Here is a 20,328-nt window from a genome sequence, read left to right as displayed (position 1 = left end):
GCCACGGTGAAGTCTGCTTATGTCTTGTTTTGTCAAAGAAACTGTCAAAGCCTCAGTAAATATTGAAATAAAAAGGTAAAACAGAGCAAAAACATCATATATGTTCATATATATATAAACACATATATGTTTAGTTTTATAAACGTTAAATTTGATCTCATTCACGGACTTTCTTCCTCACTCTCTCCTGCGAGTTTCTAGCAATAGGCGAACAAACGAAAAGCAACGTTAGCTTGAATAAACTTGCGGATTTCTCTGCGTTTGAACGTTGTTGGAAACATTTGGGATAATTAAGCACACAACTCAACAAAAATGTTTCACAAAGGTCTGGAAGTTTTAATACAGTATCTTACATATTATACCTTTAACTCTTAAGTCTATAGTTGAATCCTGTATTTGTATAATCCTGGTATTTATGCGGCGAAGTAACTCCTTGTTGTGTTTTCACTGCAACATCCACAGAGCATAATACACCTCTATCATACCCTCTCTACCTCCTCATCCGTCCTTCTCTGTCAGGATGCATCCCTCCATCCTCTTTCACCTTCTGTCCTTTTCTTTTACATCTTCCTCTTTCCAACAATCTAACTTGTCTTCTTGTCTGTCTTGTTTTCAAGCTCCAATTCCCTTTTTCACCCTAAAATCCAGGTCACCAGACAAACCAAAAGTAAAATATAGTTCATATACTTGTTTTTTTTATGCGATCGCACTGAACGTCACAAACTTCTTGTCCGTCACAAAGAGATGTAATTTGTCTCTGATGTGCTTCATACAGGTACAAACAGAGAAAAACATACAAGAGGCAAAAAGGGAAGCATGTGTTTGCGGATAGAGAAAGGAAAAGTTTGTTTGTAAAATGCAAATATATTCTATTGTGAGAATACTAATTCCCTAATGGCTTGTTCATTTTATTAATTACAGTTGGTATGAATGGTTTTTGAATATATTTGCCCCGGCCAGACAATAACATTCAAGCTTTACTCCAAACCGCGGTGTGTCCTTCATTTTGTCACATTTTTAGGCTGTTTATCTTTTCCATTTTTAATTAACTCCTCACCATCTCTTTTTAAGACAACATACACACTGTCATTTGTCATGCACATTTATTGTTTTATCTGCTTTTGTCTGTTTTTTTTTAATCTGCACGCAACACAGAAAAGCAAAATCTCCAATTGGTAATAAGCTAACAGATGATAAAGTGCTCTTATCTTCATGGTAGACGGACATAATTTCTGCTGCTGACTTATCTGCTGCTGTGTAGCCGATAAAGTTTCCTGTTTTACACAAAAGGCCTCCACATGGTAAATCCCCAAACACACAATGGCTATAATCAAATTACTCTTGCAGGGCTCCTTCACAGCCAGGGATTAAGTCTTAAGACAAAATAATACTCTCTGCTGAGGCGCCACAGTGGTTCAGTGAATCATCATCTTATTTTATGGTCTTGTGGGTACAATCCAATTTACGCTGTATAAAAATATGTCCATACTATCTGTGTCATCACCTGCAACGTCCTCCTTTGGACAAAAACAAGTGAAACATGAGTGGAGGAGAAATACGCCAGCACAGCTAAGTATGATAGGTCGGGACGCCTGTCAATCACACAAACACCTCAAAACATACTCCTCTTGACGGCTGCATGGTCCTCTTAATTATTATGGTCTGAACATCAACCAACCTTCATATTTCTTTTTTTTCTCATCAGTTTTAAAGGTGGAAGAAGTACTCAGATCTTGTACTTAAAGGGATAGTTGGGGTCTTTTGATGTGGGGTTGAGTGAGGTACTTATCCCTAGTCAGTGTATTACCTGCAGGAGATGACCGTCGGCTCTCCCCCCGTGTGGAGAAGCAATTCGTACCACCGACAGGGAAGCAGAGCGTTGTACTGCTTAACGGCACCTACAGCAAGATGTATTTTAGCCACTTAAAGGACGACATACCTAAAAAAATCTGTATATATTTTGAAAAAGTCTGTTCCCCCGTTTGTACGTGTTTCCTCGTACCACCGGGACTTGAGATGCTTCAAAAGCGGTATTCTTTCTACAAGACCAGTCAGTAACAAAACCTGCTTACTTATCAATACTACCAGGTGTTTTACCTTTTCACAGCACTGAGATCAGTGTTTCTAGGTCAAACTGGGATTCTTACGGTTTTTGAATTGTAGTGGAGTGAAGTATCAAAGAAGGGAAATACTTGAGTAAATGTACTGAGTTACTTTCAATCACTGTTGTTTTTTGTTTTTTTTTAAGATATTCTCTGAAAAGCATTACGTTTATCCCAATGTTGGTGCCACAATTAACGTCGTAATGTCTTTAAATCGAGGGGTTTCAAATACATTTTACAAAAATACAAATAAAGCAAGGAAAAAATGAAATTAAGTAAATGTTTGCAGCCAAACAAAGTTTCATTCAATCAAGTTACTTTTGAACCATTAAACCCAGCTTGTCTTTGTTTCTGTCCATCTAAACCTGATTAAATTAAATGAACAACAGATCACAAATCAATAAATCAGGATTAGATCAGCCACACACAGTACGTGCATCTATTCTGTGTCTGCATGTGTGTGTGTGTGTGTGTGCGTGTCCTTGGTGCAGCCTCACATCCCCGTCGGCCAGCGCTAACATGCTAACAACAAGCCTGGCCCCTCAGAGCAAAGCTAACACTGGAAATAACCATTCCCTCTGGGGCGATGCTATCATGCTAACAATAGACGTTTGCCTTCGGGCAAATGCTATCATGCTAACGAGGTATCTGTCTCTTAGCATTAGCGCTGCTGTCCCACTGGGACGACAGATCGCTCCTTCATCAAAGAGGGTCAGGCAGCAGAGAGGCGACAGATGTTGTGAGCCTTGGGAATCTTTGTAGTTATTTGTGTTTAGGTCAACAACAGGATGGCAGTCAAGATGTGCAACCTTTGAGATAAAGTCGAGTCTAATTGATGTTATAAATACATGAACTGCTGTTCTTCTGTAATCAATGAGCTCTGTGAGTACTTTTCTCATATATCTTATTCTTGTTACTTGATCATTATCACGCAGTTTTTACTCATTCTATACTTTTTTTAAAATATATGGTACTTCACTATTCTCATCACATATACTTTTGATGTCGTACTGATTAAAAAACGACAACCTGCACAGCTGCAACCGTCTCATCCATGCTATCCCCATTTGCTTGTCTATTATTCTGTTGTTATCCTGCCTCCTGCACAGACTGATGATGACCCCAGTCTTTCAAAGTTGTGGTTGTTTCAACAACAGTAGGAACAAATCTAAAATTAAGGTCATTAAGAGGTTTGGAAAAAGGCTCGTCTGTTGGTGAGTGTCTTTAATTCACTTTAGGTGGAACTACACGAACAGATTCTCTCTGCTTCCAGTCTTTGTGCGACTAAACTCGCCTAAAAACATCCTGGACAACAAAACAAAAACTGAAATAAATCAATATTCTGTTCGACTCTGTTAACAAGAGGTCTTCCCAAAACGCTGATATGCTCCCACAAGCACAGGAGTTTGAGTTCTTTAACCGCAACTGATTGCAATCGCATTTTGCAATTTTAATCTGACCTGCCGAGGACAGCGGATTAAAATGAGCTTACCTCAAAGTCTACTGAGGAGCCGTTCTGGAGCTTTTTAATTAAATCTTCCTGTTAAGTTTGCCGGTTGTCACTGAGGTGCAGATCCGGGACTTCTAATTTCCATTTTTGTCTGACAATGTTAAGAACTTATCGTCTATGTTTGCTTAAAAGTTGACAAGTTAAAAATGAAAATTCGGACAGCCAAATTGCGTTACAACTAGGAGACTGATTCGCTGAGGAAGACGTGGTGGAAAGCTCCAGAACAGCCCAGCTGAACATGTAGTAGGCAGTCAGGTATTAGCTTTTAGTCTCAGCCAACAATAATTTCGAACAATAATACAACAATACAATAAAATAAATCAAATGTTTTCTGTTCCCTGAGGGAGGTACAGTACCTGCTACATTTTATTAATGCCTGAAACCATGAAATAATCCTATTTTTTTGTCATGAGATCAATGATGAGAAAATCCTCACACCTTCTGTTGTCATCACTGATGTTTAATATCAATATCAGTGGAGACAAATGTTCAACAAGGACACTCATCATACCATCGTACAGACAGATCCGACCTCGCCTCGTAACCACTGAGGGTCCTCTAGTCACACATCTCGCTCCTCCCCACCTGAGGCTTTTAGACAGAGCTTTATTTAAACACAGCCCAGAGACGACGCCAAGCGCCACGGGGCCCACAGCTGAGACCGAGTCTACCCACAGAGCTGTTCATCCTCCTGACAACATTCGTCCATCCATCCATACAGCACATCTGTCTTTGACAAATAATAATCAAAAAGGAAGATTGTTCAGCTGAGGGGTATTGGTGGGTAATTGTGAGGACGTCTTATAACCAGAGGCGTTCGCCATCATCATCCTCCACTGGCTCCATTCACGATGACCCACGGCTCGACTGCTTACGCTCCTCTGCTGAAAAGACAAGACAGGACGGCCCGGAGACACACATCCAGCGATCAGGTCATTGTTTCACTCCGTCGTTCTGCATTCCCATCACGGACACTTTTCGCTGTCGCTTTCCCAGAATGACACGCAGTCGGGGTCGGAAACAGAATGAGCCGTCATCCCGGCAACAAACACTGGATTGTGACATTTATATCGGCTGTTTGTTTTGTCTGAAGTGACTTACACGTGAGTGCAGCCGTTGATTCAGGCTGAAGTCTGTGATAGCTGACACTACAAGCAGCCAGAAACAGAAAAGTCAAAGGTCACAGACAATACATTGGAGAACAGACAATACATGGTGAAGTCGTGGATCGATTGTCACGGGGGAATTTAGGTCAATTTTAAATATGGTGGGAATAGTACTCTCGGTCTTTGTGTTTTTACTCCCCTGACATTGATTTAGAGGATTGCTGCGCTGCTGTCTCGGCCAGTTCACTCTTGAGAAAGAGATTTTACTCTCAAAGAAGCTTTTACCCGGTTAAATAAATGATATATATATATAAGAAGTCGACCAAGTCTCTGCTTCCTTAAATATTTTTCTCACTGAGGGGACTGCAACTCGCCTCCTGCTGTGTGTTGAGCTCCATTAGCTCCGCTAGTTGTCAGCTCTGTTCATTCTGTAAGCATTTTAGCTGTTAGCTCCCTCAGCCGAACACACAACGAGACTACGCTGCCCTTCAGCTGCTAACAGCTAACAGCTAACTTGTTCTCTTGCTGTTTTCAATACGAAATCCTTTAGCATATGTCATGTGTTGAAAGTAAAGTCATTGAATAGCATTGAAATAAAGGTCTGTTCTGCAATTAGCTGCTCCGACAACAAACTGACACCTTGGGGGAAAAAAAAAAACACCTACTAGTCTCAGCTCCACGAAATCTTTTTCATTTTTATTTATTTCCATCAAATCTTTACGATTTGATCGCATTATTAGCAGCAGCAGACAATTAACCAACCATAAACCACTAAAGACCGAGATGAGATCTACAGATGTGACCTGCCGTCCTCCAACCTCTTGTTTTTTACTAAATTATACATACATAGTATACATAGTACAATGAAATCAGTCATGATTTCGATGATCGTGTGGACTGTGGAGGTCGGACAGAAGCTGCACGTTTAGGTTATTTTATTTTCTATTTTATTTTATGGTTTGACCAAATATCGTATTTTACCAAAAATCAGGCAGCTCAACAAAACAATGTAGGTGTTACAAACATAAAATCACTCAGGATGGATCTTTTACAAGCACACAAACTGCTCAGTTTTTCTTTTTCCACGCTGGATGTCTTTAGAAAGCCTCGACTCACAGGGTGGTTTTGTGGTTTACAGGTCCGAGGTGTCGACAACTGGACCTTCATCTCAAATAAAAAGAGGAGACGAGGTTTTTATTGTAACCGCTGTGCACTAGCCTCAACCTCGGGCTCTAATTAATGTGTTTAGTAGCAATGTTGAATAATAGATTAAATGGCTGCCTTCCTCAGGGTGATACACCATTCATACACACACTTGCTGATTCACACACAAACACATACAATACTGACGCGCACACACACACACACACAGTCTAAAGTCATTTAGGCTGCTGCTGCCTCGAAGGCATCAATGCAATAATCTCCTGCTGAGCATGCAGCTCTGACACACACACACACACACACACACAGAGGGAGAAATGGAGGCTCCCCTACAAGTGTTTTCCCCTCAACAGACGCAGGTTCAAATCCTCATCTCTCTCTTTAAAGTCTGACTCTCGTCTCAGTTGCCTTCATGTCTACATTTACATTTCAGTCGTCCGCAGAGATTTACCCACAATTCACTCCTGAGGCAACAAATCAGCCGAGCTACACAAACCACTCTCCATCCAAACCGTACCAAACACGACTTCTGGAACGAATTCCCGCAAAGCCAAACGCTGTTACTTAGCAGTAGAAGAAACCCTGCTCAGAGTTTAGCAGCTTTCTGAACCGAAGCAGCAGCTGAGCGGAGCAGAGAGGACAACCGGTCTTCACCCGTAACAAACGAGCGTCATCGGGTGCTGACACATTAGCTGAAGTATAAAGGATACTTGGTGCAGCCTCAACAATTGGGGATTTTCCATACACGTGCTAGGTCGGCTCGACTCAGTTTTGAGTATTGCGTATACTCAGCATGGCGAGTATAGATTAGCAAATTATCACATTCTGTTTTATTTATGCTTTACACAGCATCACATTGATATTTGGTTGGTTTTCGGGTTCAATCTGTTAAAATTCCCAACTCGTTAAATGATGACGATGGTTGTAGGTCAGGTCGGCCGCCATCCCAGAGCGTCAGTGTTTGACAAACTAGGAATGAGACTCAGAATCAACTTTCATACAAATTGGACCTTTACAGACGGAGATATACTTGCTGTTGAACCACACATGTATGTTGAACGTACTTGTTCACAGACTTGCCTATATATTACGTGTAATACGGTACGAAACGGTGTTGTTCTTTAAGGTCAGTTTGTTTGTTCAGTTTATTCGGTCATGAAAACAAAGAGTTTGTAGATTAAGTGTGTTTAAGCATTAAAAAAAAATCAGTCAGTGAAGATCTTTCTTTTCCGAATTCAACGTCTTTCCAACGTTGGGTTTTGACATCAACCTGATTTTCATTTCCAACTGCACTTTAATGTCTGTCCAACGTCTTTATGGCGTTAAACTGACATCCGCAGCCAGTTGAGTTCACTGATTTCGTTTGATTCTGTGTAAACGTCGATTAAAGAGACTGTAATGGAACTGGATATCCTGAGCTCGAGGTCTGTATCTGACCTGCTGAAGTGTCCATGAGCAAGACATTAAAATCCTGCCGCCTCCAGGGTTGACCTCTGAGCTCACTGAGGAGTTTCCCTACAGGAAGAAGCCAAACAACTGCTGGAATCCACCAATTAACATTTGTTTCATGTGTTTTAAACGTCAAAAAAAACAAAATCTGTCCCAAATAGTTTCTCAGTGGACATAAAATAAAATCAGTTGTTAAAAGAAACAAACCACGCAGTGTGTGTTTCCTCGCTTTTCTTTCACTACCTTCAGTTTTCTCTGAATAAACTCCCTCTCTCCTGTGGCTGTGACTCCGTGCCATCTGATCTCGGCTCTGTTTTGTTTCGACATGAAACTAAGGCTCGAGATGATTAATTAAAGATAATCCCTTTGTCTCTGCTGCTAGCCCTCCTATCTGAACACCGGCTCTTGCTTTATGTCATTATTTGCCAAATTGTGTTGTTGGAGATAAACGTCTTCCCAGGCGATACAAAGCAACGCTCTTTTTTTTTTAACGCTGCACTTTATCCTCATTTCACATTTGAGGCATTCAACTGAGCGTGTAACTACAAGTGAGTCCTCAAGGGCAAAATGTCACCAGCAAACCAAATCACTTCTCTCTCTCCGTTTCCCTCTCTCCATCGGGGCTTCCTGCCTAAATGTCTCCGACGTGATGTATTCTTTATTTTATTTTTTTTATTTTCTACACCAATAAACAATAAATAATACAAACTACGGTGAGCGGGGCAGCCTTGTCCTATCCTTCTGTCGTCTCAATCTGTAGCCTCCTGATAAGGGAAGCCCTGGCAGCAAAACAGAAGAAAAAAACCATTTAATTTCCCCTCTGTCTCCCCGTCTCCCTCCCTCCCTCCCCTCTCTTCCTCCTCCTCCCCCTCCATCTGAACCCCAGGGAGGGCAGCGAGTTAAAATGTTAGTTAGCTGCCTCTCATGTGACTGCTTTTTTAGTGGATGGAGTTTATATTTAATTTGCAAACTTAAACGGTTGACGATGCAGAGGAGGGGGATTTCTAAATTTTGAACGTTAGCCCGTCTGTGCTGGTTTATGAAATAATCAGTATTTGTCTTGTCATACCTCTTATCAGGGGTTCTCAAACTTTTTACTCCAGGAAGTTCATGAGTTCATGACGTGCACTTAAATGCACCATGAAGTCCCAATGTGTGTCAAACTCCCACCAGCAGAGAAGCAAAGACAAATCTATGGAGATAATTGACACCTCAGAGCGACAGAGACTCGAGGCATAGATTTTTTATTACATGACTATTTCGATATAAAAAATTACTTGCCAGCCTCCCAGACTTACTCGCCAAACGGGAAATAAACACTTGGTACTTACAGGACTTCTATAATCTTATTACTATATTTAAACTAGTTGTTGAGACTGTGTACGAGAACAACACACAACGCTCGCTCGCTCACTCTCTCCAGCTGCAACAATGACAACGACATGGAAATAAGTCACGTTAAAACACACTCAACCGTGCACGGGATCGCTCTAAAAGATCTCCAGCTACACTGTTTATTCAACAACACTGACAATTCATTTCATTTCAAAATAAAAACCCTTACACTTCATAACGTATCATAACTGGAGATGTGAGCTGGGCCAGGAATGACTTGCCGTCTGGAGTCTGAGAAGCACTGATCTATTTCCTTATACATACTTTAAATTAGACTGAAAGTTCACCAGAGGTCGTTCACTACCAAACGGCACAGTTTGATGAGGCAAGAGTGGGTATTGTAGTCCAAACTGTAGAAGTCCAGAGGCAAAGAATAAGTATTCAGTGTAATAGCATGTGTTGTCCATGAAGCCAGATGATACAAAACTACTGTATCTCATTTACAGTAATGGATATCCATCACGATTTGCAGTTAAACCAAAATGAGTTCTGTCTGTTTGGAGCCGGAAAACCCAGTATGACCTCTCCCTCTAGTTAACTCTGTGTCGAGACAACCTTGTTTAACTCTACAATCCTGCAGGTGAACGCTGCAACAGCCCGAAAAATTACCTGAACCCGAAAAAAAAAAGAGAAACTTTCATTTTCTGTACTCTGAGGACTTTTCCTCCATTTCATTCATCTCTGCTGACGGATGGATTTTCTGCTGCTCAGCCCAAACCTATTACTTTAGACTGGGCGAAAAAAAAAGCAATATTTTCTCATGAAATGGTCGCATCCAGGATTTTTAATGTGCAGCAGGGTGCGAGTTCATGAAGCCATCAGCAGAGCTCGAGTCTGTGTTAACACGGGGTCACACTCAGGTTAGAGATCCATTCAAAACCCAGTTACATGGTCTATTGGACTGAGATGCTCGCTCTACCTCCCTGTCTCTCCAGATTCAATTCATTTCACTCCTATTCAGCCCACCTCCATTCAATTCAAACTGATTTGCTGGCGTGAATGCTACATCATGTTGTTTTGCCAAAGTGCCTCGCGCCATTTGGATTCCTTCATAACAAGATGCGTTCATTGTTGCAGCAACACATTCATTTAGATCCAGACGTCTCTCTCTCTCTCACCTCCTCTCCTCTGGTGGTCTACAGTGCCTCTTAAAGGTCATGACCTCTGTCCTTATAGTTTTTCTCAACCTCTAGAGTCAGCTGATTGAAGGTTCCCTATTCATGCTGATTTGCAGGTTAATTCTTTTACTTCGTCGATACGTACAAAACACATATTTTGTCTTATATCATCCAGTGTTGCAGGACCTCTCTGGCTGAACGCCGTTTTTTTTTTAGCTCCTGTCTCTTTAAGAACCCCTCCTGAAAAGCCCAGTCTGCTCTGATTGGTCAGCTCTCACAGGCCTGAGCAGGCACCGCACACGTCATTCCCGCATCAACTCTGCCAGCGTTTTTACAACCACGGCTGTGCTGAGGGCGGTGACGTTATAGCTGTGACATCACAATCTTACAGAAATCCTTAAATGAGCAGTTTCTGAATACGAGCTGTGCGTTTGACATTAATCAAGCATTTTGATTCTTTCACAGTATTTATATAGCACCTGAACCTGCTTTAAAGTCATTACACACATGGAAATATAACTTTCTACAATGTGGGACCTTTGAAGGAATAGTTTGACACTATTTCTTGGTGAGAGTCAAGATTGATGCCACTATAGAGAGCCGAAGTCACGCCCTGTCCGGTGGACCCCACGGGGGACCTTATTTATATTTGAATTGTGTCATGAACTACACTTATGATGTTTGTCAATTAAAAAGATCATTTTCTAGTGAATAAAGTCTCTGTCATCTAGTTTTGTGTTAAAACCCCTCAGTGAACTACATCGTCTCGCTCAACATACTTCACCGACACCAACACGGCTGCCAACTCTGCGACTAAAGAAATATCATCTTTATAAAATGAAACTATTGTTGACTGATTGAAGGCGGTGGGATGACATCAGCAGTCTCCACTGTCGAAGTTGCTCGCTTTATACACATGACAACCAACCCGACCTCCTCGAGTTACAACTCAACATTTAACCACAGGAAGGCGCTCCTCAGGAAAACACATTTTGAGTGTTTAAAGTTTGAACAAACAACTAATGTGGTTGTTTGCCTGGTGAGGACAGACTCTCAATAATTGATGCGTTTCTGTCTGAACTGAGCTCGAAACGTCTCTAAGTCTCAGCTCCAAAACACTCCGGTCTCACTGAAGGATAGGAAAAGACAAACTGAAAGTGTTAGATAATAAACAATACTGGCGCTTAATAAGCACAACGGAGAGAGAAAAAAACAGCCTGTGTGCATGGTCTGCAAAATATTAGCAAGAGAAAACACTGAGTTAAAGAAAAAAAAACACAGAAAGGCAATATCAAAAGCATGAAATATGCAAATGAGAATAATCTTTGGAACAAATGTGAAGACCTAAGCAAAGTAGAGCAGTTGGTAAATATGGGAAACTGAGGAAATAAAGAAAAAAGATATTTCAAACTGTCCAGACAGGAGAGACAGAAATCCTCAGAGGGTTCAGTCCTCCAACGAAAACACAAACAGTGACAGATCGGAGACACATCGCAGGTTAGTCACCGACTGACTGTGTGTGTGTCTGTATCTCTGTCTGTCTGATGATGATGATGATGATGACGATGATGAGACAGGCTCTGTACTGTGTGTGTGTGTGAGTGTGTGTCATACTACATAACGAAGATGACTGTGCGACACAAATAGCCATAACAAGAGCAGGAAGTCTCCTGAGTACTTCTGTCGTTGAGTGCCGATGTTGACTGTGCACTATTTCGCACTCAGTTTTTGATTTGAATTTAATGTACTTTCATATTTTGTTCTGAACAGGAAGCGATGTGAGGTCGAACAGTCACCTCTGAAACTATACCAAAAACAGAAGATGTATTATTTTTCATTTTCTGCTGCCTCACTGTCCGACAACTGTCAAAGTCTGTCTGTCGGTCGGTCCATCACAACTAATAAAGGGATTTCACTGGGCCCGTTTCTGCCGCGTTTCAGCAGCATCCTAAAAGTGGCTCTCCGCTCTGCTCCGTGGAGAATTTTTTTTAATTTCCTGTTACCTATCTAGTATGTGTAAGTCTCGTAAGTATTTGTATGTGCTGTGCTTTCTGAAATAAATGTAAATAACTGTTCATACATTACTGGGATCACATTGGACTGCAAACACCATTACTTCGTTGCAAATGAAATTATTGTATCGGCTGATGTTTAAATGCTTAATGAGCATGTTTTCTCTGTACAGTAACAGCAGATGTTGTTGTTGTTGTTGTCACAGTGTCGAGGATGCAGCTGCAGGTTTTTTACATCGAGCTCACAGTTGATTTCATTCACATGATCCATGTGTTCAGATCTCCCTCGTGGTGCTCGGCTGCTCTCCCACCATCCCCCTGCACAGATGCACCCTACTGTCTCTACTGTAGACCGTGCACTACCACTTTATCTTTACTGAACAATGACATCATCGAGCCCACTGTCCACTGTCCAGAAGCAATGTTTAATTTTGAGTTTTAACACACGAAGGGCCTGTAACATCCGGAAAAAAATGACAGAACGTTTATTTAAAATTCCTGTTTTGACTCCAGAACTGTTCTGGACTTTTGTCTGGCAGTTCAGGTTTTTCCAGACAAACCTGACAAACAAGATTACCTTTCTTCTTTTTTTTTTTACCTTTAGATCATTTCTCTCAGATTGATCTCTGTTGTTGCTCCCCGTGTCTCCCGCGGAGGGTTCAGGAGAATCAGATAAGAATATGAGAATTTGATTTATTTCACAGGAGGTAAAGAAGAAGACAGCTGTGAGCAGCAGAAGTTTCCTGCGGGCTACAGAAACGTCTGATAAGATTACTGCGACACACTGAACTGTCGTGACTTCAGCTTCAGATGTCGGAGCTTCAGGAGAATCTCAGTTATGAAAAGATATTACAGCAGCTACAAGGAACTTTCATTCATTAGCTTTGTTGATTGCGGTGGCCCCTGCGGACAGAAGCACTGTAAGCACTACCACATGGCTTCTTAAAGATTTTGATCTGGCTGGCTCATGCACTTGTTTTGGAAGCGAGTAAAAGAACAACGCAACATGTTTTTAATCTTGTTTTCTTTTTTTAAAACAGCTGTTTGCAGGATGCATAGCATGAGGTCATGTATCAATCTGTGGCTATGAATGTATGACGATTGTCTTTGTGCTGTTCATACACCCAGGCTACATGTAAACCTGATAAGTTTACAGACTTTGTTGTTAAATGTAATTGTATCTTGCTAAAACAAAAGTTATCAACATTTTCTGGAAATATTATGTCTTCATATAATGCACCAAATGTAGGATACGGTTCGGTAGCAAGGCCAACACAAAATGTAAAGTTTAACACTAGCTTCTAATGTAATTTATCAGGAGTGAGAGTCAGCAGCCTCCAGTCTAAAACAAGAAATCAATCTTTTGACTTTAGTCGTTGCTGATTGCTTGACACATAACCCTCGTGCTTGTAGTGTCTTTTCCTACCTTTGGACACAACCAGGCTAATTTTTATCTCCCTGTTTCCATAACTTGCTACTAGTTGTAGCTTCATATATTTGCAGTATTTGCCATCAAACACCAGCGTGGTGAGAAACTTCTTGTTCAATTCTCTGCAAGAAAGCAAATAAGAGCTTTCCCCAAAATGTCAAACTATTCCTTTAATATAAAAACCTCCCTAGAAGTCCACACAGTGCACCGTTTTAACACTCTACATGTCCTGATTGTAGCTGTTTTGTTACGTTAGACCAGCTGTCAGTCCTGCACCTCGCCGTCAATGAGACTAATACTTGATAAAAGTGACTGTGAGCTCAGTCTGAGCTGTTTGTGTGAAAGTGTCAGATGCAGCAGCTCTGAGGACTGAGTCTCTGCTCTCAGAGAAATATTTGTTTTTCCCACCTCAGACGCAGCCATGCTGCTCTGCTCCGACTGTAGAGTTTGTCTCACAGGAGGCAGAGCTCAGTCTGTTTTACATTTCACACAACAACAGACTGGGGAGAAAACAACAGACAGAGAGAGAGAGAGAGGGGGGAGAGAGGGAGAGTCATAGTAAGAGACAGGAAAGAAGAGAGAGAGGGAGGTGGAGAAAGAGGAAGGCACACATTAGAGATGTTTAATAGCGTTTTTTCCTTCCCTATACTAATACTATAATATTTTTTTACAGCTACACATTACTAATCATGGATGGATGTTTTGTATGCATATGCTTGAAGTCTATTGCCGTTTATATTTTTGGTAAACTGATTTCTAATAAGCACTGAGGCAGATTATTTACCTCGAGGCTTTGTTTAATCCAGGATAACCATGCAGCGCACTTTGTTTTGCACATTTTTCTGATTTCTGTTGCACAACGCGTTTGCTTCCGCTGTTGACACGCTGCAATGTGAACGTGAGACCAGGTGCAGACTGCAAGATAATGGAGGAAGAGAAGGAAGAAAATAGCGAAGGGGGCAACAACAATAGACAGCCAAGAGAAAATGACAGAAATTGCCCAAAGTGCGGGATCAATACAAGTCGAAACGAATAGAAAACACAGTACAATGTGTATTTTGTAAAACAGATTTAGCCTACCACAACAGCGCTTCGTCAATGCTGCAGCACTTCAACAGAAAACACCTAGTCTATGCATTAGAGCGGACTCGACACCGTTGCATTAGCAGTCCCATTTTACGCAACTCAATGTGATTGTTGGTTGAGAATGAACACGGTACAAAGAGCAAGCAAACCATAAGATCAGAAATGAAAAATAAAAGTCAAAGAAATTGCTGAAAAGCTTTTAACTTTGGTTGAAGTGGAACTTCAGATGAATCAAAAAACAAAACAGAAGCAGACTTAGTAAATAAATCATGAGGTAATATTCACACAACAGGAATGGCAAATGTGGAAATTCAGTTTGGTTGGAAACGTGACTGAAATCTGGCACGAGATAAATATTCAACAACCGTTTCCATGGTTATAAAGACAGCGGTCGAAGGAAAATTACTTCGGCATCAGGCTGATATCTTAATGTGGACCACACATACAAGCCCAGGGTATATCTTGTGGGTCCGTCTCCATTTAAATCGTAACACTGATCAAACAACTCACGACTGTTCAGCTTCGTGAGGAAGAGAAATGGAGGGAGAGAGTCGCTTCACAGGGGAAGACAGACAGACAGACAGACAGAGAGAGAGACAGACAGACAGACAGACAGAGAGAGACAGACAGACAGACAGACAGAGAGACAGACAGAGAGAGAGAGAGAGAGAGAGGGTTGTCAGTAGTATCCAGAGGGCAGGTGGGATCAGCTCAGGTGCAGCAGCTCCATCATTCAGACTCTGTTCACGTCTGGTTGAAAAAAATAACCTGCAGCGCGGAGCAGCATCAGAACAGACCTCCTGTTCAAAGGATCATCCTGGTTTACTACAACTGGGAGACTATTTTACAGTGTCGGACATTACTTACTTACTTGTACTTGACTTCAGTAATTATATACTTGTACTCTGCTACGTCTCAGAAGGAAATATGATCCTTTCCACTGTATTTGAACATTTGAGTTTCTAGTTTCTTTGTGGATTAAGATTAATAATACAAAATGTTATTATTGATGTATTATTACGGGCTGAGATGAGACTTTATTGATCTGCAGGGTAAAGGAAGGTAAACAAGCTATCCAGCTGCAATTTTAAAGTGATGAACAGATTGAAAGACCAGAATGACGAATTTAACGACATCTGGCGGTGACTTTGCAGACTGCAACCAACTGAACAGCCCTCGTTTCACCATCCCCAAAAAAAGTTGAAAGGCACTTTCTTATCCAGTGTTTGGTTATCTGTAGTAACATGACATTACTTTTGTAACACGTTACAGTAATATATTTATTTTAGCAGTAAAGGAGTAATATATTGCGTTATAAACAATATTTCAGTAATATATTACTACAGTGAATGAATATTACATTTAATTTTTGCCCATTTTGACACATTAAATAATTGTAATAGCTGTAGAAAAATGACACCAGGTTGGTTCCCTATAAACCTGACTTTCACTATGATAATCCATCTGCCACTGAGCTCGATTTTTGGCAGAAAAATGAAGGACAAATTACAGCACAAAGGACGCTATGTGAAGATATAGGAAGATAAGCATGTCCTTTGACCTTCGGGACTTAAGACGCTTCAAAATTGGCATTGTTCCTACTAGATAAGCAAGTAACAAGTAACTGCCTACTCGTCAATACAACCGGCTGTTTCACTTTGTTTTTTACAGCACCGAGATCAGGGTTTCTAGATCGAACTGGGATTCTTACGGTTGTTTTTTGCTTTGGACAGTAACCAGGCTGTTAGCGGCAGTGGCACCAACAGTATTACCGGAGGGAAACACTATCAGCGGGCAAATTTGAAAATATGTCCGTTTCTGCTAGAAGTCAAGTTTGATGCCAAAACTTTTACATGATTTCTTTTAACTTTGTTGACCAGATACTCTTAGTTCGTCCAAAAACATCTCACATAACAAATTTTGGTTGCAAGACTTTCCTCACTTTAATAAAGCGGCGAATCGGGGTTAAATGAGTAATATCGTATGTCTGTGAGTATCAACCTCTGATGTCGGTTCTGATTAGGATGTTTCACCTGAGCTCACTTTAACTCCCTGCAGTGTAGAGACTCGGCTTCGATCGAATCAAAGGAAGAGATTCTGTCAGATGAGCGGCGAACACCTGCTCGATGGGACTCTACACATGTATAAAGCATTATATGGCACTCGTTACTGCACTTGTTGATTAAAAATTCCTGCTGACGGTCTACCACGAGCTGGAAGCGCATTTGGGGATTTGGCAGCACTGTTAGGCACTAAAACTAAATTCGAGACAGCATCATTAACAAATTTCTCATTTCCAAACGTCATTAAAACCAGTTTATTCAGCAAAATGTAGTTTGGATATTGAAGATGCAGAACAGGGCCTTACCAATCACTGAAAATGAGGTGTTGGGGGGGTATAAAACTATTTTAAAAAAGGATTGAGTAATTATCCACCAGAATTCAATTCCTGAGATTTGAAACAAATCGTCATGTTGGGAAATACGAGAGAAGACTTTGTTTTTATGGGGACAGTTTTCTGGAAAGAATAATGAAATATGGTTTTAACTTTCATTTATATAACATGTTTATAAGAAAGTAATGTAGTTGTAAGCAGAGATAAGGAAATATTCAAGTTATTCTCTATGCGTGTCGGTGCAGAGATGGACGGCTTAGTTGGCCTTCGAGATGTTAATAACAAGTGTTAATGAAATAAATGGATTGGTACAGTAAAGAGGAAATTAGATTAGATTATTATTATTAAACTATTTGTTAGTTTATACTTATGTAAATCTAATTTCCTCTTTACCGTGTGTAGCGGAGGTGGGGGTAAAAAATCAATTATAAGATGCATCAGATTCTCTCTCGATTATCTCGATCAGCCTGTATGAAACAAGTATGAAATGCAGTTGCAATTTCAAGCGATTGCAAAGACTTTCACCGCAATAAAATTCAAGCACTTTCAAGGATTTCCAGCACCCGTACGAAGCCTGTAATCAAAGAATACTCGACTCTCCAGGATTAGTGACAAAAGTAATGTCGCAGAAAGCTCTGCAAGAAATCTATTAGTTGAGAGTAATCAGTGTGCGTTATCATACACCAGTAAACATGATTACAGCTTCGTGTTACTGTGTTATGAGTCATCCATTAACTGTTTGTCCACCAATTACAGATGCTTCACAGGAGGGGTTACAGCTATAAATGCTAAATAGGAGAGCGTTACAGTAAAGGCTGATGGGATTGTTTGACTTCTGTTGACTGTGTGGTTAATTTCCAGGGGAATTTACTTGACAGAAATGCTCAATTTAAATAGCTCTTATACAACATTTTTAATGAGAAGCTACAGTAACTGAAATAATTCATGCATCCTAGAGTTTGTGTCCTGAGGGGAGGGAGCGTCCCAGTATTCCTAAGATGTTAGCTTCAGCCTTTCATGTGCAGATACAAATTCAGGTGTAAAACGGCCGGTTGGTAAATTCAGCGTTTTGGCCAGAACAAAACAAGGTCAGCACATTGTTCTCCAAACCAACTGTACTGTGCTGAACGTTCCCTGGAGCCGGAGTCCATTTAGTGCTGAGCTCCCTCTGGTCTACGTCCATTTACTGCTGCTGTATGCTCTTTTAAAGCAGCCTCCATTTACTTCTGTTTTCCTTTTCTTAAACCCTAAGCCTGCTGAATGAAGTCCGGATGATGGAAGAATGATGCACTGACCCGTGATGATGACTACAGCCTTAACAAAACTGCAGGACGGTCAGAGCGGCGGCACAGAGTCCAATGTTACACAAACAGAGCACCTGATAAAAGTGTTACGTTCACTAACCAGCAAATCTAAATCAAACACTCACTACCCACTGAATCAGCATTTTACATTCACTCACCATTGATGCAACAAAAATAACTATTGATGCTGTGCAGTATTTGCATTTGCTTAAAAATGAGAAGAAAAGGTAGAAACAGAAGGGTTAAAACAGAAAGGAAAATCCAGTCGCAATAAAATAATGCTAGCGTTGTACGTTTCTGCAAACTGTATACGTCTCATGTCAATGTGTCAGGAGTAACATAGTTCAGATTATTAACATCAACAAGAGGCTGCCAACAAGAAGACCGCTGCTCGAGACCAATCAATGACCAACAAAGGTGGATGTTTTTAAGACGATGCCGGGACATTTTTTTTTGCCTTAACGTAACCAAAGCATAGGCGCAGCATTATCACACCATAAAATTGAAACATAAGGAGTGTAAAGTGTCAAAATATCCGCTGCAAATCAAACAGACAATTACAACGTGCCTGCTGCCTGAACCACAGAGACCGAACCAGACGATAAATCTGCCATAAACAAAAACCAAACGATGAGTCATTTGTTAAATCACAGGCTCAGTACGGCTGCACAGCTGGTGTTGATTCTCTTTGGGGTCAGCAGCGCTGTGAGCAACACTTTGTCATTATTGTCAAATTATTCAGAATTGATATTAAAATATCACTGCATGGAGTCCAGAAAGGTCAACGAATCTGAATGTAACAGAGGGAATATTTGGCTCATTTACTTTAACAAATTCTGACCTCCCAGAGTCATAACTTGGACTACAACCTTGGCACATGAGGGTCTGGGGATCCATGACAAAATCCCATTTATGTCCTTGACATTTGAAAAGAAAAGCTTAAAAACCTCACGTCGGATAGCATGACTCCTTTGTGTCTGAACTTACAGGCGTAGGTCATGGCGAAGCTGCTCCCCGTGTCCACCATGTCCACTTGTGGCACCAGTTTTGGGACATCCTGATGTTGTGCCAGAGCAAAACGAAACACCTCGTACTCATGGGAGCCGGTGGGGAAAAGGCCTCCTGTTTGACAAAAAGCAAAGACACACAGTGGGAATCATTACCTGTCCCGAAGCACAGAGGAAGAAGAATCAAAACAACCGTTCACACCAGCCAAAACTTCACTTCTGGGGGTAAATTACAGCAAAGCATACATGAATTTAAATGTAAAATGTTTCAGGATTACACCGACTGGAGGTTGTTTCTGCATACATTTTAAATCCTGTTGGGATGGATATCTGCACAGAGGGACACTCGTCAGAGAAGGAGAACATTTCTCCTCGTCGGGTTTTTTAAGAGTCACACAAAAAGATACTGAAATGATTTGAATAAAATAATAATAATAAATAAATCCTCTGTGAGGTGTGGTGACCCTGTTAGGGCTTCATTTTCTCTACTGTGGATAAAACATCTTGGTTGAAATGTCACACTCCGCTTAATTTCATAAATCAAATCAAATGGAAAATATTAATGATGGATACCAGTTGCCATGTATTTTGATAATTGATTGGTTGTTTTAGTCATTTATCAAGCAAAATATAAAAACATTTATAAGTTCCAGTTCCCTCTGAAATGTCAAAAAATAAAAAAATAAAGAAAAAATATATTTTCTTTGTCTTAGACGACAGTAAACTGAACATCTTTGACTTTTTCGACTGTTGGACGGAATAAATTACTGATTTGAATACATTTCCTTGAACTGCAGACATTTTTCACTGTTTTCTGGCATTTTATTGGCAAACCAATTAACAGGGTCATCAAGAAAATAAACAGCCCTACGTGAGTTCAGGCTTAGCAGGGAAATGTGAAGCTGTTACTGCTTGTTGTTCTTAGTTTCACGGTCATGAAAAATTAAAAAGGGACCCTGTGGATTTTTATTTTTTTGGAAACAAACAAAAGTTATTGCACATTGTGTGTATCCTTGAGATCTAACAAAACGTGTTGAGTGCATTTCCTCCCTCATTAAAAATGTGCAAAGCTGATAGTTTTAAAAGGGAAAATTGGCTTATTTGCTGATTTCCCAACAATTAGATGTTTACATTGATACCACTCTCACATACTGAAGCTATGAAGAGCAGATGATTAGCTTAGCTTAGCATAAACACTGGAAACAGCTAGCCTGGGTCCACCTACCAGGACCTTTTCCAGTAATTACAGCGAAA

General features: G+C 40.7%; 1 protein-coding gene across 1 annotated transcript in view; it reads right to left on the bottom strand.

The window, feature by feature from the left end:
- LOC141006678 (glutamate receptor 1-like) overlaps nucleotides 1-19,109 on the bottom strand; it is a 57,133-nt gene extending 38,024 nt beyond the window's left edge. The window contains exon 1 of the mRNA XM_073478904.1: nucleotides 19,055-19,109. Within this exon, the coding sequence (XP_073335005.1) occupies nucleotides 19,055-19,094 (40 nt within the window). The 5' untranslated portion in view covers nucleotides 19,095-19,109. The remainder of the gene's footprint in view (nucleotides 1-19,054) is intronic.
- Between the last annotated feature and the right edge of the window lie 1,219 nt (nucleotides 19,110-20,328).

The sequence above is a fragment of the Pagrus major genome, chromosome 13 (genome assembly GCF_040436345.1).
Source record: "Pagrus major chromosome 13, Pma_NU_1.0".
In the NCBI taxonomy this organism is placed as follows: Eukaryota; Metazoa; Chordata; class Actinopteri; order Spariformes; family Sparidae; genus Pagrus; species Pagrus major.
This window is presented reverse-complemented; position numbering and strand designations above follow the sequence as displayed.